We start from the raw sequence: 23,537 nt of genomic DNA on the forward strand, positions 1-23,537 counted from the left end.
TACTGATCAATCCTTTTTGCCACAAAACAAATTATTCAAGTTAAGTTCTTAAACACGCTTAAAAAAATATGCAAAAAAAGAAAAAATAAATATTACAAATATAATTTTAAAAAAGCTTGATTTTTTTCCCCTCCAAAACCACCAGGATACTTTTTTTGTTAATTTTGAAACTGCAATATTTTGACTTTCATGAATTTATTAGTATTTACTTTAGATTTAAGGTTAAGGATACACGCAAAAAGAGCCAACAGCTTTTGTCAATTCACAGCAAACAACTCTTTAAATAACAATTACCTGCTCTTTGTTGTCTTTCTCTTCAAGACGAGTACAGGCGACTTTGCATTGTGGGTGTTCCCCAAATACACGGTATCCCTCACAGCTTCCCCAATGGATATTTCCCAAGCAACAATGGTAACCATGGATTCAAGTTCCCCAGTATATCAAATGGGAATGGTAACGGCAATGGTCATAGTCACAGCAATGGAGGGAACGGAGGAGGAGACGGGAACTTTGGTGGCAATGGTGGAAACTATGGTGGCAATGGAGGCTCAACTTACCAACACATAGGTGAGTCCATTAGGAATGAGTTTGTTATAAAAAAATTGTATTTTTTATTATTAGAAAGCAGTACTGTACCTTAAAGGCAACACAAGCAGCTAGTCCTTAGTTTTGTTATCAAACTGTAATTAAGGAATAAACATTTGTTATTTACATGCATAAATAAGGAAATGTTTATTTATGAGGCCCTTTTCTCATGTGAGATCACAGTATTTCACAATAATAAAAAATAGCTTCAAATCAAACAGAAACAGGAAATGAGAACAATCATCCCATTCATAGGACAAGCTAAAACAAGGATTTAGTCACAGTAAATGACGTGTTAAAATCAACAAAAAGCTTTTGTGAATGAAAACCTGTATTCTAAAACATTCAATGGAGTTGATCTGTCATTATGACAAAAGCAGGGCGCTCAGAAGGCGAGATCTCCTTTGGTTTCAAGTTTTGGGAATATTCAAAGCTTTTGTTTTGGAGACCCACTAGGGAACGTGAGCTGGGCTTAGACCATCGTGAGACAGGTTAGTTTTAACCTACTGATGATGTGTTGTTGCAATGGCAATCCTGCAATGCTGAGACAAAGAATAAGGGGTTAAAAGGTCAACAGTGTAAGCAAGCTTTTTTCCATGGAAGGCTCTAAAAACAAGCAGTAAAATTTTAAAATCCATTCTAGATTTGGCTTTTTACTCTAATGTCCTTCTCCTTTGTTCTGTTTGAAGGCGCCGTCTCCCTGAATGAAACCATTGATGTGTGCAAACATTTAACAAACCTGTGTCTGAATGGACGCTGTATCCCAACTGCTTCGAGCTACCGCTGCGAGTGCAACATGGGCTACAAGCAGGACATTCGAAGGGAGTGTATCGGTAAGGGAATATAGGAATAAACAGCATGCACACATAATCACAGCCAGAGTCATGCACTGCTGCAGAGACAGGGACTGTGGGGCAAAGAACTGCATGTGCTGGTCTGTACTGCCATCTTCTGCCAGATTAATCCAAGAGCTGGTTGATGCTGACAGGACCTCAAGGTGTAGAAATCCTTATGTTCTTTATCATTTTCTATGGTCAGATGTGGATGAATGTCTGAATAATCCATGTGTCAATGGAGACTGTGTCAACACACCTGGATCATACTACTGCAGATGCCATAAGGGATACCAGGGAACACCAACCAAGCAAGCGTGTATTGGTAAGTCTCTAATCAGAGAAAAGTCCAGATTTTTAAACAAAATGTTTTTTTTCTTGTAAAAACATGAAGAATAAATAAAGGCTGACCTCATGTATTTATGTACAACCATGCACGAAAACGGATGGAAATACATCTGGTTTTGATGCACGTTGCTGCATTGGCCGCACGTATTTTACCTGCATCCAATGCTTAATGTTGTTATTTGGCACAAGCATTAACCTAACCCTAACCGTAACCCCAATCCTGACCCTTCCTCGAGGTCCAAGAAAGAAAGCCAAGAAAAAAGTTAAGCACTGGCTTCACATCTTTAGAAAATGTCCTAAAAAATTGGTTCTTTTTTCAGATATTGATGAGTGTATCGTGAACGGGGTGATGTGTCGCAATGGCCGCTGCGTCAACACAGAGGGCAGCTTCCAGTGTATCTGCAATGCTGGCTTTGAGCTCACCTCCGATGGAAAGAACTGCATCGGTGAGGACCATCAGCAGACCGGACCACAGACACACCCCGTCACCTTCATGAAACTGACCTTCTGACTTGATCCCATCAGATCACGATGAGTGCGCCACCACCAACATGTGTCTCAATGGCATGTGCATCAATGAGGACGGCAGCTTTAAATGCATCTGCAAGCCAGGCTTTACATTAGCACCAAACGGACGCTACTGCACTGGTACGACTTATTACTTTCAAATAACAGAACGGACTTTTCAGGTTGTTAAAGAGTGGTTTTCTGTGTCAAATATTTCATATGTCTATGAGTATGGACAAACCAGGCATGAGAACACATGTTCAAGAATGCACTAAACACCGGCTCTTGAATGCACATTTAGCCCATTGTGTTCATACTGGATAAGCAGGGCGGGGCTTCTTCTTTTTTTTCTTTCTACAGTTTACTAGCGCATGTCTGCCACCTACAGTTGGAAGAGGCTTGGTGCAAAATGTCAAAGTGGTGCAAGTTTAGCAAATCTTGCTCTAGGCTTTTTCTTTCACAGCTCTATTCCGATATGTGAAAGACTTGTCATATAATTCCAGCTGTGCACAAACCACAATTTCTAATTTGTCTTTTATGATCAGTTTTCAAACAGTTGGCACTTTCTTCAATTAAAAGGGACGACATCCATACATCACCACCGAATTCGAGTATACTGTTGAAATTCAACCTGGTTTAACTTGCAACGCACGTTCAATGACACGTTTTGTATGTAGAGCCCAGAAACGGTCGTAGGAACTTGCAAAGCTAGGCGTGAACACAAGAGTTTTGTACATGGAAGCCTGAAACGCGCGTTCACGATTGTTTACATAGACTTAACATTTAAAGTGGCCGCTAGAAGCATGTTGCCCAGGGCGGTGTGAACTTATTTTAAGGATTTAGCTTAGGTTTTTCTTAAAAACTGAAAATATTTGATAATGTAACGGAAATGTTTTTCCCCCAATTTAGATTATTCTTACATTTATAGATGGTTTCTTTGTAATTTTCCTTTATTTGTCTTATACCATAAAAACGTTTCCCGTCAGCATTGTTTTTTTCATGATCTTCTCACACTAAGCAGCCTTTTCTTGAACACTTTTCTTCTTCGCATCAGACATCGATGAGTGCCAGACTCCTGGGATCTGTATGAATGGCCGCTGCATCAACTCTGAAGGCTCCTTCAGGTGTGAGTGCCCCCCAGGACTGGCTGTGGATGTGGATGGAAGAGTGTGTGTGGACACACATATGAGGACTACTTGCTACGGCGCCATAAAGATGGGCACATGCTCTCGACCCCTCCCGGGCGCAGTGACTAAGTCGGAGTGCTGCTGTTTCAGTCCAGACCATGGCTTTGGACAGCCCTGCCAGCCCTGCCCGTCCCGTAACTCAGGTAGCACCTCCAATCACGCCTTTGTCCATCGCCTTTGTTGAGAATAAAGTGTTTTGGGAATAAGGAAAACAAGGTGTTATTGAATTTGTTAATTTTATTTTTATAGCTGAGTTCCAGGCTGTGTGCAGCAGTGGTATTGGCATCACTACTGATGGTAGAGGTGAGTTACAGAAAGGCAAATGACTTCAGTCAAATGGAAATGTGCAACATTCATGTATTTTGTTCTTATGTCATATTTTTCTTAGACATTAATGAGTGCGCCTTGGATCCAGACATTTGCCAAAATGGTATTTGTGAGAATCTACTAGGAAGCTATCGCTGCATCTGTAACATCGGCTACGAGTCCGACACCAGCGGAAAGAACTGCTTTGGTCAGTGGCTTTTTTTACTGTCTTTATTTTATCAAAAAATTTGGGTAATTTTTTGCGTTAATGGAGATTACGATTTTCTGACTTCTAAAAAATGCCATTGCCAGTAAAAAGCTGAAAAAATCCGGTCAGCGTAAAATAATGTCAGTTTGTTGCTGCTAAAAATATAAATAAGAAAAAGGCAATTATGTATTTCTAATCACCTAAACTGAATCCTAAAGCGGAGAGAATTTTGAAATATCCCTAATACCAAATCAAAGTAAAGAATAGAATAGAATAGAATCTTTATAAATCCAGGAGAACATTTAAGGTCTTTCTGTAGACATTTGTTTCCTCATTCGGATTAAATGACAGTCACACAAAGGAAGAAACAAAAAAGCATATATGCTAACATATTAAACTGCATTTCATCCCATGATGCATGTACAGCCTCATAAATGTAAGTTAGTGGCTCCTAAAAAAATCTTAACAGTAAACTTTTCCGTTTTTTTCAGCAAAAGTTTTAAAAATGTTCACAATTTAGAAGGAACCATTCTGCTTGTATTTAAAGAAAAAAGACAAGATTTTTAAAAGCTTGACAGTTCCAACATGTTTTTATTTTTATTTAATCACCTACTTTAAAAAGACTAGATTTTGAATAGTTTGCAGATTATTGGCTGTTTTGAAGCATCTAAAAAATCTGTGTTGATAGGAGATCTGTTTCTGTCTTTTCTGCAGACATCAATGAGTGTTTGGTGAACCGATTGCTCTGCGACAATGGTCTGTGCAGAAACACTCCAGGCTCCTACACGTGCACCTGTCCTAAAGGATATGTCTTCAGACCCGACTCGGAGACCTGTGAAGGTGAGCACTTGCTCTGTCACGGCTGAAGTCGGACTTTTGATCCTTTACTGCCCCACGTGTTGCATCTGATGTCATGCTTATAGCTTGTCTAGAGCGGGCCCATCTGACACAGGGTTGTGTGTTTGGGCACCTTTTCAGATATTAATGAGTGTGAGTCAAATCCATGCGTCAACGGAGCCTGCCGCAACGTGGCCGGATCCTTCCACTGCGAGTGCGCCCACGGCAGCAAGCTGGACTCCACTAACACCATCTGTGTGGGTAGGTCATCTGGACTGTTAAGACCAGTATAAATTCACTCAGGAAGCGCACGTTCACATTTAAAGATCCACACAAAAAGTGCAAGAAAAATCAAAGTCAGCAAAAACGGTTCTCAGATCTAAATTATTCAGAATATGTTGGGTTCCTGTCATCCAGCCAATTCTGTGTTCCTACTTGTATATTTTATTATTGTCACACTAATTAACCAGTAGATTACCAATGTAATACTCTTTAATCTGGCCTCCCTAAGCAGTCTGTTAAACAGATTACAGTTTTTCCAGAATTCAGATGTTCATTGTTTTTTACTGATATGAGGAAGAGAGCGTACAGCACTCCTGTCTCCTAGTTTTTAAATGTCTTAATGGATTAGGACCTTTCTTTTTATCAGATTTCCTCCTGAGCTCTCTGATCCTCAGATGCTGCTCTTTGAAATATACTCACTATGAGAGCCAGGACTCACGGCAAAGCCTCTTTTCAGTATCTTGGTCCTCATCTGTGGAATAACTTACCTGAAGACCTGAGAGTTTCTGCATCTGTGGCAATTCTTAAATGTAAATTAAAGACTCATCTTTTTAACTTAGCACTTAAATATTTCATTTAATTAACTTAGATATTTGGCTTTTAAGTATTTTGTGGCTTTAATGCTTTATTTTTGTCCATATATTACCCTTTGCGTTTTAAAATCTAAACAGTGTCTTCTCAAACTATAACTATCAGCCACAGAATTTCCCGCCATCAAGTGTGTTTATGCCTTTTTGTTGTTTTAACTTATGTTTATATATGTATTTTATGTCAACAACCTTGTGTTCTACTCATGTTGATGAAAGGTACTCTACTAATAAAGTAATTTGTTGATCGATTGATACTTGACGGGTTAGAATATTACCATTAGAACAAGACTTAAGGTAACCATTACTGGTTTGGGTCTGAGAGGATGGGAAAGGAACAAAATTCAAGCACTGGAATGTCGTTTGTAAGGAAAAAAAAGAGCCGAGACAGAAACCGCAGGGAGTAGAGAGCACGGACACTCTCAGAATCTATCAAGTTCCTCACAGAGATCATGACTGTACTGCAGGATTCATTAGGCACACACACTCTGTAGACATATCGACCTTAAGTGGCGCAGCCTTGGCGTCCATTGATAAACACTGGCATCTTGTCCTTTAAATATCATGTTCAATAGATGTAGTGATCGTTCTGTTTCTGTGTAATTTCACCAAAGATATTCAACATTTCTGTATCCCCAGCCTTTAAATAATTATACTTTCTTATTCCAGCAGAAGTATTTATTTAAAAACGAATGTAATCATTTATTGAAGGAGGAAATGATTAACTGTCAGATACATAGCTGGACTGCATCAGCTGCTCTGTCAGAGGTTTACACATTTCACCGGTTTGTCTTGTTTCGGTTTGAAGCTCAGGAGCTCATTACTCAGTGAAAATAGTTTGGAAAAAGTAAATGTGGTTTCGTATTTGGATGTGGTTACAGAGAAGAGGTGTCTCTCTTCCACCATGATTTAACACTTCAAAGCAATGCATAAACAGAGGATTACATGTAGTCATTAATGGTCTAACCTGAAACCTCAGACAGTGTTTGATGCCCGCTGAGACAGGAAAAGATGACATTTGCTAATCTTGTGGCTAAACTGGGAAAAAAAAATTCTTCTGGTATGTTTGACATCTGGAGCTGTGGTCTGATGTTGTTGTGATGGTCCCCTTGATTTCACCCATATAGAAGAAATCGTTTTTATCTATGCATTCACTTCCATCTAGTACATTTGTGAGGCTGTAAACAAAACTCAGTGCCCTTTCTGTTGCTCCTTGGCATTGCAGACAGCATGAAGAGTACTTGCTGGCTCACTATACAGGATAACCGCTGTGAGGTCAACATCAACGGTGCCACGCTGAAGTCTGAGTGCTGCTCCACATTGGGAGCAGCCTGGGGAAGCCCCTGTGATCGCTGTGAAATCGGTCAGTTCACGCAACTCACATTTAGACACGGAAGATTGTTAGTACCGTCATTTGGATTTGGTTTATTTCAAACAATCAAAACAAAAAATACTAAAAAAAGACAACAAAAAAGAGATTTATAATATACAAAGATATATCAAACTTTAGATAATAAATTATGACTTGATTGGAAAATTAAAAAATAGAAATTAAAATAAATACATATCCATATTTACATCCACAAGTAAAAGTTTCCATTATAATATACTCTATTATAATAATAAATAAACATGTATTACATGACAAATTGAATCTATTAAGTGTTTAGTTTGTCAAAAAGAGTTTAATTACCTTAGAGGGAGTGGTAGGAAGCAAACTTTTATAATCCAACCCCCATTTTGTTTACCTTATTTAACATAGTTAGCATATTCCGGTCCGTAACTTCTAATTAAAGACATTACATTATTCTAGAAATCCTTAAGCAAATCCTTGTACCACAGATCAAGCATCAAAATGGAGTGCTTTATGATTATGATAAACAAAGATAATTAAATTGTTGTTATAAATAACATTGCAATGAAGACAATTATTTTAGTTTTCAGTTATGAATAGAAATGTGTCTAGAATAAGGTTTGTGGCCCCAAAGTTAGGATGATAGTTATCACATTTTGTAAGAAACTATAAAAATAACCTGAAAATCAAAATAGAAACAATGATAAAAGTTTAAATATGACCAGGAAAGAAGTGATCTGACAAACTAAATAAATATAATCTATACAGCCAAGTGTGAAAAATAACAAGAAGCGAATAATCACGCATTTAAAGAAAACTATAAATATAAGACAAAAGATTAATGGTGTGAATGAGCAAAACATCTAAAACAAACCCAAGAAAATTAAACCAACGACACAAATTTTCACAGAATAGAGTCAGATTTTTTCATCATTTTAGATGAGCAAACATGTGTTTCAGTTCAGGAAATGATTACCAAAAATGTTTTTTTAAGGTTTCTAACAAAAACTTGTGTCCATAATGCCTTGAAGGTAATGTTGGTCATCCAACTGTTCCCAGGGGTCGTTTATCATTATTTTCCCAAGAGTTAAAGATAGTTTAGTTACTTTCAGGCAGGAATTACAGACCAGTTTGAGTGAAAAGAATTAATGGGAAATAGCGTACTTAAATATTCAGACTAAAACACCAGCTATTTTCTCAAGCTCTTGTTAGCTCCACCCATTCCTGGAAAACATGCTACAGTCAGTCATGTCATGTTTTTTTGCAGACACCGCATGTTCTCGAGGGTTTGCTCGCATGAAGGGCCTGGTCTGTGAAGGTGAGGCTTTTTGTAACTCTTGTCTCCTTTAATGATTCTCATTTTGTCTTTTGATGGGATTTTATCATATTTCTCTGGTGTGGAAAGTGTTGTCTTAAACGCAACTTTTATTAGGTTTCCCTAACATACTTGTCTCTCTTTCAGACATTGATGAGTGTGAAGTTTTCCCTGGAGTTTGTACAAACGGACGATGTGTGAACACCCAGGGCTCCTTCCTCTGCGAGTGTGCTGAGGGTCTGACCCTGGACAGCACCGGTCGCACGTGTGTTGGTAAGAGGGCTGTGAAAAAAATATATAAAAATCAAACTTCAGTAAATAGAAATAGACATTCATTGGTTCTTTGGTGTCTTTTGGTGATCTTTTTTTCTTTTTTAGACATGCGCAGTGAACTGTGCTACAAGAAATGGCATGAAGATGAGTGCGGTGAGCCTCTGCCTGGAAAGTATCGCCTGGACATGTGTTGCTGCACTGTGGGAGCTGCCTGGGGGGTCGACTGTGAGGAATGTCCTAAAGAAGACACGCCAGAATTTAAAGCTATTTGTCCTAGAGGGCCTGGCTTTGCCAACAGAGGAGACATCCTAACAGGAAGACCCTTCTACAAAGGTATCCCTGTTTCCTCTGTCATCCAGAGGGCTTCTATCTATTCACATTTGAACTGCATTTTAGTTAAGTTGGGTTTTTTTTTTCTGTCCATGCTTCTTTTCAAGATGTAAACGAGTGTAAGGTGTTTCGCGGTCTGTGCACTCATGGAAATTGCAGAAACACCATCGGCAGTTTCAAATGTCGCTGCAACAGCGGCTTCACCCTGACTGCTGAAGAGAGGAACTGCACAGGTTTGAGCGGGACACCGAGGAAACATGTTTCTGTCGCGTACAGGGAACTTTTATTGATCAGTCCCCCCGCTGTGTGTTTCAGACATTGACGAATGCCGCATTTCCCCTGACCTGTGTGGTCATGGCACATGCGTCAACACACCTGGAAGCTTTGAGTGCGAGTGCTTTGAGGGATATCAGAGTGGCTTCATGATGATGAAGAACTGCATGGGTAAGTCGAAAGTACTTTTACATACAAAGATGCAAAACAATAAACTGTTCATTTTTCATACATTTTTTTCCTTTACTTTGATTCCCTCGTCTGCAGATATTGACGAGTGTGAGACAAACCCTGCGCTGTGTCTTGGAGGAACCTGCCTAAACACTGATGGAAGTTATGAGTGTGAATGTCCTTCTGGTTACCTGCTCAGCAGTGAAGCTTCTGTTTGTGAAGGTAGGGCGTCCTACTGCAGAAATGTGGGCGGATTTTACCGTGTTATCCCTAATATTTACAGACCCATTCTGATGAAAATCCTGTTTTTGGTGTTTTGAACAAGTTCTGGTGACCTTTTTTCTCATGATGGAGGACACATTTTGAGAAAATTCTAAATTGCATTTATAATTATTTTTTTATTTAAATCTTTGTGAATCATGAGCTTATTTGCTACGTCAAAAAATACGCTGGGCGGCCTACAAGCGCCCTGCTCCACTCCCTTCTGATCCATCCACTTTCAAACAAATAGATCCACGTACGTCTTTGTCTTCTTCGTCTGAGCTGGCATCTGACTTAAAACTGGATGGCTGGATAGCTCCAATATTGCTCACCAGTTTTGTTGCACTGCTGATGTTAGGTTTGGGATGTGAGGGGCTGTAAGCTAGCGGGAGAGCAAGTCAAGAGAAAACTCTCAGTAGTGGAGAAGGGAAAGGGGGAGCAAGGTTGCTCCACTCCAACAAGCCTTCTGACATCTTAAAACAAATTTTCTAAAGAACCCCTGTCACTCTGCAGAAACTATTTCCTAGAAGCGGTTTTTTGACTTAGCTTAATACTGCATAATCATAATTTAAAGAGCACTGGGAACGCTTTTACAATAGATCAAAAGACGATCAGAGTGCTACTTTACTAAATGTTCAATAATGTAAACAGATGCATAGTAGGTTTGTACCTTCTTTTTTGCCGTCTCAGATATGAACGAGTGTCAGCTGAGTGACAGCTTGTGCAAAAATGGACAGTGTGTCAACATGCCAGGGACTTACCAATGTTCTTGTGACACCGGTTACCAGGCAACCCCAGACCGACAGGGCTGTGTGGGTAAGTGGAGAAGATTTTTACTGCAAACTATATTGACTTTAGATCTGGAAAGAAAAAAAATATGCAGGCAAAACCACAATGCAGATGAGCTGCTGTCTTTATCCTTGTTGCTCATTTAAATGATGGCAGATATTGATGAGTGCACCATCATGAACGGAGGCTGTGAGACCCACTGTACTAACTCGGAGGGCAGCTATGAGTGCAGCTGCACAGAAGGATACGCTCTGATGCCGGACCTCAGGACGTGTTCAGGTGATAAAACAACCAATGTGGTTTGTTTAAAGTCAGACCTGCTTTACCACAAACCAAACCAAACTTCTCCATGCTCTGATTAGATATTGATGAGTGTGAGGAGACCCCAGACATCTGTGATGGAGGCCAGTGCTCCAACATCCCCGGTGAATATCGCTGTCTGTGTTTCGATGGATTCATGGCCTCCATGGACATGAGGACCTGCATCGGTAGGAAGACTGAGAAAGCAACCTTTGAATCCTATCCCTCTCTTTCCTTTGACACATTCCTTTATTCATTCTGACTTCTGTCCCAACACAGACATGTTTTTTTTTTTGGTCTCATTTAGACATCTGTGGGACTGTTGCTGTCAGACTCGTTCTCAGTCACTCTGATCTCTGCTGTGGCAATGCTCTTATGTAATCTGTCTATTCCTGTCTGTCCAGATGTAAATGAATGTGATTTGAACCCAAACATCTGTCTCCATGGTGACTGTGAGAACACCAAAGGCTCCTTCATCTGCCACTGTCAGCTGGGATACTTTGTCAAAAAGGGATCCACGGGTTGCACAGGTAGAGAAATGAACTGCTGCCCAGTTGATCCCGGAGGCAGTTCATCCATGCATGCAGTCGCTTCAGGTCTATATTGCTGAAAATAAAGGATTAGTCTGCATGAGATACTTCTAAAAACATTTCTGGAAACACACAAGTTTGGATAACTAATAGAATTAAAAATATTTACAAAAAGATAAATAAATCTGAATTTTTTTTTCCAATTAGCACCAAAATGACAGTTTACTGATGCCAATTTGTTAGAGTTTAGATCTAAGCAGAGGCAGAGCTACAGGGGGAACAAGGGGGGGCATCTGCCCCCCACCCCCAAATAATTGTCTGTCACATGTCCCTCAATGTTTTAGACGGTGTCATTATCATTATTGACAAATAGTCAATAGTACGGTATGATGTAAAATCGCGATGTGCGATTATAGTGATCAATATTGCGATGACAATATAACTTGTAATACATGAACAAATAGCAAAACAACCAAAATCATAATTTCCATTTCACTGCAACAGATTAATTTAAATAACATAACTTTAGTTATACTCCAAAGGAGCCTCGTCTACGCAGGAGGCAAACATCTAACATAAAAGGGCTTTATCCGATTGGTCAAATGCAGAAAGGGATTTCTTTGATTCGTTAAATTCTTCAAGCTGCCATAAGATTTATTTTAGGACCATTTATTGCATTTTTCATCGTCTTTAGGGATATGCACATTGCACAGCTTGATATCGCAAAAACGATAAAAATTTGCCATTTATTGTGCAGGCTTATTGACAAACATTAAGAAACAATCAACACACACACACAAAAAAAAAAACAATCAACACAAGCTTCTTTACGCATTGCAAAATTTACAAAGAAATTAATGTTTTTAAATGAAATCAAGTACCCTTCAAATGATTTACTATGCTTCCGTACATCAAAACAGCTGTTTTCACTTGACACATTTTCAAAGACTTCTGCCTCTCTTTCAAACCCCCACGTAAATAGTTTTAGCTCCGCCACTGGATTTAAGGGTTAGTCTCTAGAGAAAATAAATAAATAATATATGAAAAGACATCAATGTTTATATTAAATAAGATTTAATTTAACTTCTGCTACATAAAGCACACACACCAAGGACTCTACAGGAAAGAGAAAGGCGTCCAAAGTAATTTGGGTGCTTGTGGTCATTGTGCATGAAATTTTGTTCCTAATTAATGTTCCTTACTGATCCTTTCATGTGTGAAGACATCGATGAGTGTGAGATCGGAGCTCATAACTGCGACATGCATGCCGCCTGCGTCAATTTACCTGGAAGCTTCAAATGCCGCTGCCAGGCAGGCTGGATTGGGGACGGCATCAAGTGTGTGGGTGAGAAGAACCTCAGCTATTTCACTTGTGATTTCATCTGTAGGTTGATTGTTATATGGTCAAAATGTAAATTGAACTGGACTGAATTCTGTTGGGGTTTTTTTTTTACTCCTCCTGCAGACAGAGACGAATGCACTTTGGAAGACAACAGTTGCCACCACAATGCAGACTGTGCCAACACTCCGGGGTCGTACAGGTGCATGTGCAAAGAAGGTTTCAACGGAGATGGTTTTACGTGCTCCGGTGAGATTTGTCTTCCATCCATCTATCCATTTTAACTCATGAGGTAATGGGGTGGCTGGAGCCTATCCCAGCTACTGTTGGACTAAGGCGGGATACACCTGGACAGGTTGCCACACTGCAAAGACAAGCCAATCTTACACCACTGGCAGCTTTTCTTCAACTATGCAAATAAAATCTGCCAATAAGGTTAGAAAAATGGTTTTACCAATAATTCTTATTTTTTCAATAATTCTCATGTTTCTCAAACTAAGCTATTGAAATTATTTTTTTGCCAGACAGAAAATAGACTCTCTTTCCTGAAACAAGGGTCAATTTTACTTTAAGATTCAGTTTTTGCTGCGTTGCAGACATCTGTCCTTGAATAATGTCATTATTTTGTAAGTTTACACTAAAACCAGTTTAACCTCTGAACATGTTTGTGATCCTTAGTGTACAGTATTCCCCCCATATTCGCGGGGGTTAGAGACACTCGCGAATACGCAGAATCCGTGAACACGGAGAAGCAAACCCCAACCCTGCTGCAGAAGAATGTCTGTCACTCATCAAAAACCCTCTGAAACATTTTTGATGTTATGTATTAAAGAACATTGACATATTGCGCAACATAAGGAGTTTTTTAATTCAGAGCAATAGACTGAACTGTAGCGTACTTTATAACAAACATGAGGAGTGTCACTTTGTCACTCATAAAACCAGGAGCCTGTGCTTCCTCTTTCATCAGTTAAGTGCGTGAGGACCTCCAGCGCGATTTGAGCGTCAGATACGGCCCGTCATTCTGGCAGTAGCATGTTGTGGGCGTCCCTTCTTCCAGAAGAGGCCGGTTTCATCAATCATTCATTCATCTGAATGATGATTATTTTCCGCGATTATCTTCCTCAGCAAAGCAGGATATTTTCCGGCCACTTCTGAGTCGGCTGATGCCATTTCTCCATGCAGGGGCTCAAATTTGGGTAATAACGATTCCAGTGAAACCAGCTGTCGAAGGCCGATGGTCCGGCGCGCTCTACATTTTCGCCCCCCTTCCTTGGAAACTCCCGCTGCACCTCTCTGGAACGCAAAAGTCTCATGAGTTGTCTGAGCCTTTGTGATGAGCCAGAGGAGTCAAGTAACTGGAAAAAAATCTGCGAATATGTGAAACTGCAAATATTGAAAAGCGAAGAAGCGGGGGAACACTGTATATGTCTATGTTTGAGTGTGTTTGTGTTGGAGTTGCATTTCTAATTTGAATACTGTGGTTGTGTTGGTGAAGAGTCTTCAAAAATCCACAGAGGCCTTAGATTAGTTGGAATGGTAAAAGGTGAAGTCCCATTAGTTGCAATGAACCTATACGTGTGATATTTGCTCTCCGCATCCCCCTGGGGAGTGGCGAACTGCAGACACAGCTGCGCCTGGGAAGCATTTGGAGGTTTAACCCCGAAATCTAAGCCCTAAATGCTCCAAGTCAAGCAGAGATGCTTTGGGTCCAATTTTTTAAAGGTCTTTGGTACGACTAAGCCTTGACTTTAAACTTACGACCTTCCAGTCTTAGGGTGGACACTCTACCACAAGACCACTAAGCTGAGCTCTGTCTGACAACTGTAAACACTTGTGTTCCTCTGTTGCAGACATGGATGAGTGTGCAGACAATGTGAACCTCTGTGAGAACGGCCAGTGTCTAAACGCTCCGGGAGGCTACCGCTGCGAGTGTGAGATGGGCTTCACTCCCACTGAGGACAGCAAAGCCTGTCAAGGTGGATCCCCGTGCTTTGGCTTCACTTGCTTTTGCAGATTGGTTGTTCAGTTTGGTTCTACAACCTATAGCTTTTTCTCCTCTGCTTCCTCCGCAACAGACATTGATGAGTGTAATTTCCAGAACATCTGTGTTTTTGGGACTTGCCAAAACCTTCCGGGGATGTTCCGCTGTGTGTGCGATGATGGTTACGAACTGGACCGCAGTGGAGGAAACTGCACTGGTGGGTTTTTTTTATTTCATTTTAATCTAAACTGCAAATAAACTAGCATCTTGACAGAGTTCTGCGTATGGGACGTGTCCTGCAGATATCAACGAGTGTGCCGACCCTGTGAACTGCATCAATGGAATCTGTGTCAACACCCCAGGGAGCTATTTGTGCAACTGTCCAGGAGACTTTGAGCTCAACCCCACTGGTGTAGGCTGCGTGGGTGAGTCCGTCCCAGAGATTGCCGAATGAATATTTCTTAAGAAAAGGTATTGTGGGAGTCTACAAAGGATTAACAATGGTTTAAATTCTATTAACTTTATTGATTTTTTTTAAATAGCAAAAATAGGGAAATAATGAATATTCATACAAAATAGGTTAATACAATGTTATTTTGGATGTCATCGTCTTAAGCCCTGGAAAGAAAATTTTTCAAAACCTTTATTGCATTAAGGTGACACTACTGCATTTAGAAATGTTGATGAAATTAAGAACAAAGAATTTCAAGAAGGAAATGCTGAAGCTGGAGATTAAAAGATGGTGGCAGGTTAAAGGAAGATTAGCTTGCTTAAGAATTCTCTGTCATCTGCAGACAACCGTGTTGGAAACTGCTTCCTGGACATTCTCCCCCGTGGCGATGGAGGAATCTATTGCACTGCAGAGGTTGGCGTTGGTGTGACCCGTGCTTCCTGTTGTTGCGCCAAGGCACTAGCTTGGGGAGAGCCATGCGAAATCTGCCCGTCTCCCAACTCCAGTAAGCACAGGATCTTGACTCATTCTCTTAAAATATTTATGTGACAGAATTCCAATCAACTAAATCCTGTTACAGCAATGAGTCATGATTTTGTTTTTCTTTAGCCGAATACAAGACTCTCTGCCCAGGAGGGGAGGGATTTAGACCTAACCCTATCACTGTCATCCTTGAAGGTAAACCAGATGGTCTATTTTTATATTAAAACAGCTGCTGCACATGAAACTGAAATTTAAATGTTTTTTTTTTAGATATTGATGAGTGCCAGGAGCTGCCAGGTCTGTGCCAAGGTGGAAAATGCATCAACACCTTTGGTAGTTTCCAGTGTGAGTGTCCAGCGGGCTACTATCTAAATGAAGACACTCGCATCTGTGAAGGTATCTGCCCAAACATCTCATTTTATTACAGTGATCGCATATCAGAGCAAACCAACCAGCACCTCTTACTTTATCATCTAATGTGTGTTCTGTGTTTGCAGATATCGATGAATGTGTGACGCACATCGGTATTTGTGGACCCGGCACTTGCTACAACACTTTCGGCAACTACACTTGTGTTTGCCCCCCTGAATACATGCAAGTCAATGGAGGAAACAACTGCATGGGTGAGTGGTCAAGACCTGATCCACTACAATGTGTTAAGCCTTAGCCACAAGCACCCCTACGGGGGTTGAGCCATACAGGTGCTGCAGGGTTTTTGGTTGTCCAAGGCCATGCAGGGTCGTATACAGAAGTGGCTACATCTTTAGGAAAGCGCAGATGTGACTTGCAGTTCCCTTGAGGCCCGTACGGCCATCTCAAAGGACCTTGTAAAAATGGAACGCACCCTTGTTTTGTGTGTGGTAAGTGTATCGTGAAGTATTCGTAAGGCAAATGTAAGTTGTACGCCTTTATGACATATAGGCGATGCTGTCTTAAGGCGCCCTTAGGCCACACTTTAGTACTGGCCCCTTACTGACAGTACTGCACGCATTGCACGTGATACATTCCTCTTAGGACGACGTAGGTTGTCCACACAAACTACGGTCTGACCGTCTTATTTCCTTATTTCCAATAGTCAGGCTGAACACAAGTAGCGCATGAACAGCACCAACAGTCTCCTTACGTAGTCCAAAGGGTTCAGGGGGTTAAAAAAAGAAAACTTTGTACCTGCGTCTCACCTATTTCTCCCTTACGTGTTGTATAAGTGTTCACTACAACGTGTCGCTCGCAGCGTGCACGTAGAAAAAGTGTGCAAGAACATTTTCGTTCTACTGGCTCACCGAGTGGTCAGTGATCTTAGAAATTTGTGGGGGCCCCCAGCACACCTCTTACAGGTTTCCACCAAGTTTTTACTGTATCCACTCGTAAGGGCAGTTGTGATTAAGGCTTTAGTTTTTTATAATAACTTGGATTTTTTTAATACATTCTTTTCTGACCACGATCCAGACATGAGGAAGAGTGTCTGCTACCGCAACTTTAACGATACCTGTGAAAACGAGTTGTCCTTCAACATGACCAAGAAGATGTGCTGCTGTGCCTATAATGTGGGGAAAGCTTGGAACAAGCCCTGTGAGGCCTGTCCCACTCCTGCCACTAGTAAGTCTCCAAAAGAAAACTCAAGCCTGCGTGAAAACTAATGACTAGACTAATCTTCATGAATGTACTTCATTCCTGTCTGTTAATAACTACTTTGTCCTGATTTCTCCAGTTGAGTACCAGCTGCTGTGTGGTAACCAGGCTCCTGGCTTCATCATTGACATCCACACTGGCAAGCCAATTGGTAATGTTTCCATAACCTGGCAGTTAGCCAGGCCTTCAAAGTCCAGATTGACCCTTTTCTGCGTGCTAATACCACTTTTGTTTAGATATCGATGAATGCAGGGAGATCCCAGGCATCTGTGCAAATGGAGTGTGCATCAACCAAATTGGCAGTTTCCGCTGTGAATGTCCAATGGGTTTCAGCTACAACAACATTTTACTGATTTGTGAAGGTAACTTTACATCTCTACAAAATACTAAATGTTTTTGTTAAGCCCAATGGACACAATGAATATGGACGAAAGCTGTGGTTAATCAGCTCTGGATTTAAAAACAGACCAAACCAAACTACATGGTCTAATGTTCAACCTGCAAATCTGATTCCTGTTCATTTTATATCTGTATATTGTATATCCGGTATATTTTAGTACATTAAACAGTTTGTAAAAAACAACTTAAGCTTTTTCCCTGCACTTTCATACCTTGTGTTGCTGTAATAAATGTATTTATCCCATGTGAGATCAATAAAGAATCCTCTTCTCTTTTACAGTTGAGGATTGTGTCTAATTTAAGTAAAATGTAGTTTAAAAAGCTGAGATTTGTTATATTTCTCAGCAAATGTTTTAATTAAAAAAATGGAAGGTAGGGTAAAGGGTTTCAACAACTTTTATGTTTGCTGTAAAGATGGAATGAAGCTTGTAAGCCACCTAGAGGTAACTTGGTGAGCTGCAACAAAGTTCATTTCTTTGTTTTTAGACACAAAGAAGTCAAATAGTTGCTCCCTTTTTTGCTTTACTTTTTTTCCATAACCAGAATTGCCAATGTTTTCCATAAAGACTATATTTTTGTTTTCTATTATAATCTTTTTGTAAAATATATGCACAAACCAAAGATATGAACATCGTTTAGAGATGATGAAAACTTTTTCAAAAAAGTTAAGGCTGGTTTTGTTGCCATGGGTAATTGTATGTGTAAATCCAGTTATTTCACACATGAAAAAGCCCATTTGTCTGTCAGAGCAATGGAGAACCTGTCAGCAATGATCTGAGCGTTTCTTTGACCTGACAAGTATTGAGCCGGAACCTGCTGTTTCTTTTTCTTCTTAGATATTGATGAATGCAACAGTGGAGACAACTTGTGCCAACGCAACGCCAACTGCATCAACATCCCTGGCAGCTACCGCTGCGAGTGCTCTCCAGGCTTCAAACTGTCTCCAGGCGGGGCCTGCCTGGGTAAGTCCAGATCCATTGGCAGGTTTGAAATACGTTTTTCATTTGAGGAAAAACGAAGCTACCGTGCTTTAATTTGGAAGATACAACCTCTAAATACCTTTTAAGGGGATGCTTTATCCATTTCAAAATTTGTTCGAATTTTAATTTATAAAGATTTACTGTGTTATGAGCAACAATGTTTGATAGTAACATTTTGTCATTTTGAACTGTGGTTTTTACATGAGAAAAAATTAACTTTATTTTTCCTTTTTAACTTTTTTATTTCCACTGTTGACTAAATCAAAAGGCATTGACTGCTTTGCCATTTCTCCAAAATGCACACATTTTAGGCAACTTACCAAAGTTATGGTGAAAGGTTTGATCTATTGTCAGTAGTTTATTATTAGAATAAGTTTGCATGTATATCTACAGCAGCAGAATCTTATTTGGCAGATGATATATTTTATTTTGAAAGGAACTTGCTTGTGCTGCTGCTAAAGGAAATTAAATAGAAGTGAAGCACTGTTGTAATTTTGTTATTGTAAATATTTAAAAGCTAGATTTTATAAAGGAATTGCTTAAAGGGTTTATATTTGTTAAAATGGAAGTGCATATAAAATGAAAGCGTTTTGCCGATCACTGCTAGCTCCGTTGAGAAAGTGTGTGTGTGTGCGTGTGTGTGTGTTAGCCTCAGGGCGGTGCTGGCAGCACAGACTCTTCCTGGAAGATTTGTGACGTCACAATGTGAGAACCCATTCGTTTTTGAGGGGCTGGTGCTCAGAGCGCAAGTTTTTAGAGGAATGCTCAGAGATGTGTGAAAGGAAAAAAATACCACTCAGGGAATGAACATTATAACATATTTAAAAACTCAAAAAAGTGGATTTTGCATGTATAAATAAAATGTATTTTTCCAAACTGTGAGGTGGGACTTTGCAGCTCTCTCTGGGTTCTGGTCAGTAAGAAACTGGTTCAAATGGTTCTTGCAGCATTAAAGGTTGCCATATCCTCGCACTTTTCCACTCAGTTTTGTTCATTTGACTTTCTTCTTTATAGCCACCACAAAACTGAGAAATAAATGTGTAAATAAATGGAACATAGCTCTTTAAAATTGAATATTTTATTTTCAGATCGTAACGAGTGCCAGGAGATTCCTAATGTGTGCAGTCATGGAGAGTGCATCGACACACAGGGGAGTTACCGCTGTCTGTGCCACAATGGCTTCAAGGCCACTGCCGACCAGACAATGTGCATGGGTAAGAATGGAGGACAAGCAGATATGGTTGTCAAAATGATCGGTGGAACATTTTCTCTAGAAAACGTGTTTCATTTGGGTTGCAGACATTGACGAGTGTGAGAGGCAGCCGTGTGGAAATGGCACCTGTAAAAATACCGTGGGATCCTACAACTGTCTCTGCTTCCCCGGATTTGAGCTCACTCACAACAATGACTGCATGGGTACGGATTATTTACCAGACTGCTTTTCAAAGAACAGCGGCAGTTAGCCGTTTCCCTTAAAGGTCAACAGCTCGACAAAGGTTAAGCTGTCATATTTTGAAAGATGGCCCCTTTGTCTTTATTTTTAAACACACTGCCCTTTTCTGTTTCACTATTGGAGGCAGACGTGAAACAAGATGATTATGTTTTGATTTTTATTGTCATTCAGTTACACAAACAGGGAAATACATCTTATATTTTTGACTCCATGTTTCGCTCTCAAAGATTTTTTATTTTTTCCAAAGTTTTTGCAAACATTTCAACATTTACCTGACAGACATCGATGAGTGCAGTGCCCTTCAGGGCCAGGTGTGCAGGAACGGACGGTGCATCAACGAGCTCGGTTCCTTCCAGTGTCTCTGCAGTGAAGGCTATGAAAACACAGCTGATGGGAAGAACTGTGTCGGTGAGTCATCAATTCCTAAGTCCAGTGGCAACATGGAACATCTGGACATCAGCGTTTTCCCCCTGCAGATATCAACGAGTGCCTGAACTTTCCTGGAACATGTTCTCCTGGAACCTGCCAGAACCTTGATGGGACTTTCAGATGCATCTGCCCACCAGGCTATGAGGTGCAGAATGAGCAGTGTATAGGTGAGAAACACACTCACAAAGTGGCAGATCAGTGGAAAAAGTGTTTTTGTTTTTGTTTTAGCACAGAAAATCAGTCAAACCCTTGTTTTTTAAAATACATTTAAGTTGTAGTGCAAATTATTTTTAGCATCAGCATTGAGTTTCTTCTTGTTTTGTGCCTTTCTCTCCAGATATCAATGAATGTGATGTGGAGCCCAACATCTGCCAGTTTGGCACCTGCACCAACACACCTGGCAGCTTCCAGTGCTCCTGCCAGCCGGGTTTCGTACTCTCCGATAACAAACGGCGCTGCTACGGTGAGAAAAGCTGCAGGTGTTTGCTCGCACCTATCTTGATTAAACATGCAACAGCTGAAAGGAAAAAAAAATCCACATTTTTACAGTCAACTGTTTCTAAAAAATGTCCCATCTCTCCTGGCAGACACCAGAGAGAGCTTCTGTTTTACCAAATTTGAAGGAGGAAAATGCACCGTGCCCAAAGCGTTCAACACCACCAAGGCCAAATGCTGCTGCAGCAAGATGCCTGGAGAGGGCTGGGGATTCCCCTGCGAACTGTGTCCAAATCAGAATGATGGTGTGCACTACTGACCCATTTCCATGTAGACACACTTGTATCTGTTTAATTCTAGTTTAATGTTTTTTTTACAGCTGCGTTTAACACCCTGTGTCCGTACGGGCACGGAGCTTTACCCGGATTAGATGACACTCGTGAGGGTGAGTCCTGCAACTCTGGCTTTCTGCATAAAGAAATCAAACAATTTTCTGTTAAAAAAAATGTGCAAAAAACGGACTGAATATCCTAATGTAGATATGAACGAGTGTCTGGAAAACCCTGGAATCTGCCAGAATGGAATCTGCATCAACACAGACGGTTCCTTTCGATGTGAATGCCCCTTTGGATACAACCTGGATTTCACTGGAGTCAATTGCGTTGGTAAGATTTTCATGTATAATGCAGTTTTAGTTGCTAAAATGGTAAGTATATTTTCACCAACTTGAGGTCTTGTCTCGAGAAGCCTTATTGAACCTAAATTCCGTTGTTACAGTAAATGTGAATCGAACTCTGATGTAAAAATGGGAGGACTTCTGTGTTTTCTCATCTCTGGCTCATGTCTCTGCTTAGACACTGATGAGTGCTCCATAGGAAACCCATGTGGAAATGGAACCTGCACCAATGTGGTGGGGGGTTTTGAGTGCTCCTGCCAAGAGGGCTTTGAACCAGGACCCATGATGACTTGTGAAGGTCAGTGACTGACCAACAGATATGTAACAATTAAACTTACAGTCCAGATAGAGTGAACTGAGAGTTAGTCAAACCTCTGTGCTTCTCATCCCTTTCTATTCTCTCAAGACATCAATGAGTGCTCCCAGAATCCTCTGCTTTGTGCCTTCCGTTGTGTAAACACCTTTGGGTCCTATGAGTGCATGTGTCCTGCTGGATATGTGCTGCGAGACGACCAGCGCATGTGCAGAGGTAGGAAGGTGCATCGTGGATAACAGAGATTAACACATTTTGTCCTTTTTATGTTCTTAATTGGAAACGCAGTGAATCTCATTATTCCAATGTTTGCATGTAATTTTCCATTAATAGACCAAGATGAGTGCTCAGAGGGAATGGATGACTGCGAATCCAAAGGCATGACCTGTAAGAACCTGATCGGTACTTTCATGTGTATCTGCCCACCTGGTATGCAGCGACGACCGGACGGTGAAGGATGTATGGGTGAGTAAAAATGCTTGCTTTTGCTTGCTTTTGTGTTGTTGTTCACTCTCCTTATCCTACCATCCTTTGCTCTGTACTCTGGCAGACCTAAACGAATGTCGTGCCAAACCAGGAATTTGCAAGAATGGGCGCTGTATCAACACAGTGGGCAGCTACCGCTGTGAGTGCAATGATGGCTTCGAGCCAAGTTTAACTGGAACTGAATGCATTGGTAAGTTTAGGCACATGTTGTCACACATAAGAAACTCCCACGGTAGAATCCAGTCAAATGTGCGATCATCATTCCTCTTTCCTCTCATTTAGACAACAGAAAGGGCTTCTGCTACACAGAGGTTCTGCGGACCATGTGCCAGCAGTCATCAACCAACAGAAACAGCGTGACTAAGTCCGAGTGCTGCTGCAATATGGGTCGAGGCTGGGGGCCACAGTGTGAACTTTGCCCTCTACCTGGCACCGTACAATACAAGAAGATGTGCCCCCTTGGACCAGGCTTTACCACCGATGGTCGAGGTGAGGAAAGGGAAATAAAACAACAATATCTCATCAACTGAAAGATTCTGAGGGACGACAGATGGAACTGCAATGACAAATGAAAATGCCTCCGTTTTCACAGACATCAACGAATGCCAGGTGATGCCGGATCTGTGTCAGAACGGCCAGTGCATCAACACCATTGGATCTTTCCGCTGCCATTGTAACATCGGATACAAAGCCGACTTCACTGCAACGTCCTGTGTTGGTACGGCTCCAGACATCCAAATGGGTTGTATCTGAATTCCCTCATTCCCTAATACCAATAAGACTAAACGGTGCAGGACTGTCAAGTGCTCTGAATTTTCATGCAATTCGGACACATTCTCATTACTTTAATGATTGTTTTAAAGCCAAATACGACATCGCCCGTTTTCAGATGTAAAAACCTCCACTGAGTTCTGATGATGAAAACTTGGATAAAAATAAATTTACATCCACGCTTTTAAGTGAAAAATCATTCAAACACAATGCATTGAGGATCTATATTTGCTAATAAAGCGAGCCTCAACGCAGGCTAGTTTTTGCCTTCTAAGAAGTTTCTATGACACTGGATTTTGGATTTGTAGATCCGGGCACCCATACAAAATACCCTCTATAGTGCACTAAGCACTGATAGGGAGTGAATTCAGATAAAGCAATGGTTTGAACCTTAAAGCATAACTTCTGCTTTGTAATATCGACCCTTATTTGC

General features: G+C 40.7%; 1 protein-coding gene across 1 annotated transcript in view; it reads left to right on the forward strand.

Moving 5' to 3' along the window:
* Window positions 1-23,537, forward strand: part of LOC101168694 (fibrillin-2) — a 73,728-nt gene that overhangs the window by 44,279 nt on the left and 5,912 nt on the right. The window contains exons 11-58 of the mRNA XM_004067848.4: window positions 322-567; window positions 1,275-1,418; window positions 1,624-1,743; window positions 2,087-2,212; window positions 2,292-2,414; window positions 3,328-3,603; window positions 3,710-3,763; window positions 3,849-3,974; window positions 4,689-4,814; window positions 4,953-5,072; window positions 6,906-7,043; window positions 8,302-8,352; window positions 8,497-8,622; window positions 8,728-8,955; window positions 9,060-9,185; window positions 9,268-9,396; window positions 9,493-9,618; window positions 10,348-10,473; window positions 10,603-10,725; window positions 10,809-10,934; window positions 11,151-11,276; window positions 12,499-12,621; window positions 12,742-12,864; window positions 14,469-14,594; window positions 14,694-14,816; window positions 14,902-15,024; window positions 15,394-15,555; window positions 15,660-15,728; window positions 15,804-15,929; window positions 16,031-16,156; window positions 16,980-17,129; window positions 17,242-17,313; window positions 17,399-17,524; window positions 18,398-18,523; window positions 19,630-19,755; window positions 19,841-19,957; window positions 20,274-20,402; window positions 20,471-20,590; window positions 20,761-20,886; window positions 21,011-21,163; window positions 21,238-21,303; window positions 21,398-21,523; window positions 21,713-21,832; window positions 21,941-22,063; window positions 22,181-22,312; window positions 22,398-22,523; window positions 22,616-22,822; window positions 22,926-23,051. Of these exons, the coding sequence (XP_004067896.1) occupies window positions 322-567; window positions 1,275-1,418; window positions 1,624-1,743; window positions 2,087-2,212; window positions 2,292-2,414; window positions 3,328-3,603; window positions 3,710-3,763; window positions 3,849-3,974; window positions 4,689-4,814; window positions 4,953-5,072; window positions 6,906-7,043; window positions 8,302-8,352; window positions 8,497-8,622; window positions 8,728-8,955; window positions 9,060-9,185; window positions 9,268-9,396; window positions 9,493-9,618; window positions 10,348-10,473; window positions 10,603-10,725; window positions 10,809-10,934; window positions 11,151-11,276; window positions 12,499-12,621; window positions 12,742-12,864; window positions 14,469-14,594; window positions 14,694-14,816; window positions 14,902-15,024; window positions 15,394-15,555; window positions 15,660-15,728; window positions 15,804-15,929; window positions 16,031-16,156; window positions 16,980-17,129; window positions 17,242-17,313; window positions 17,399-17,524; window positions 18,398-18,523; window positions 19,630-19,755; window positions 19,841-19,957; window positions 20,274-20,402; window positions 20,471-20,590; window positions 20,761-20,886; window positions 21,011-21,163; window positions 21,238-21,303; window positions 21,398-21,523; window positions 21,713-21,832; window positions 21,941-22,063; window positions 22,181-22,312; window positions 22,398-22,523; window positions 22,616-22,822; window positions 22,926-23,051 (6,258 nt within the window). The remainder of the gene's footprint in view (window positions 1-321; window positions 568-1,274; window positions 1,419-1,623; window positions 1,744-2,086; window positions 2,213-2,291; window positions 2,415-3,327; window positions 3,604-3,709; window positions 3,764-3,848; window positions 3,975-4,688; window positions 4,815-4,952; window positions 5,073-6,905; window positions 7,044-8,301; window positions 8,353-8,496; window positions 8,623-8,727; window positions 8,956-9,059; window positions 9,186-9,267; window positions 9,397-9,492; window positions 9,619-10,347; window positions 10,474-10,602; window positions 10,726-10,808; window positions 10,935-11,150; window positions 11,277-12,498; window positions 12,622-12,741; window positions 12,865-14,468; window positions 14,595-14,693; window positions 14,817-14,901; window positions 15,025-15,393; window positions 15,556-15,659; window positions 15,729-15,803; window positions 15,930-16,030; window positions 16,157-16,979; window positions 17,130-17,241; window positions 17,314-17,398; window positions 17,525-18,397; window positions 18,524-19,629; window positions 19,756-19,840; window positions 19,958-20,273; window positions 20,403-20,470; window positions 20,591-20,760; window positions 20,887-21,010; window positions 21,164-21,237; window positions 21,304-21,397; window positions 21,524-21,712; window positions 21,833-21,940; window positions 22,064-22,180; window positions 22,313-22,397; window positions 22,524-22,615; window positions 22,823-22,925; window positions 23,052-23,537) is intronic.

Source organism: Oryzias latipes, chromosome 4 (genome assembly GCF_002234675.1).
Source record: "Oryzias latipes chromosome 4, ASM223467v1".
NCBI classification, from domain to species: domain Eukaryota; kingdom Metazoa; phylum Chordata; class Actinopteri; order Beloniformes; family Adrianichthyidae; genus Oryzias; species Oryzias latipes.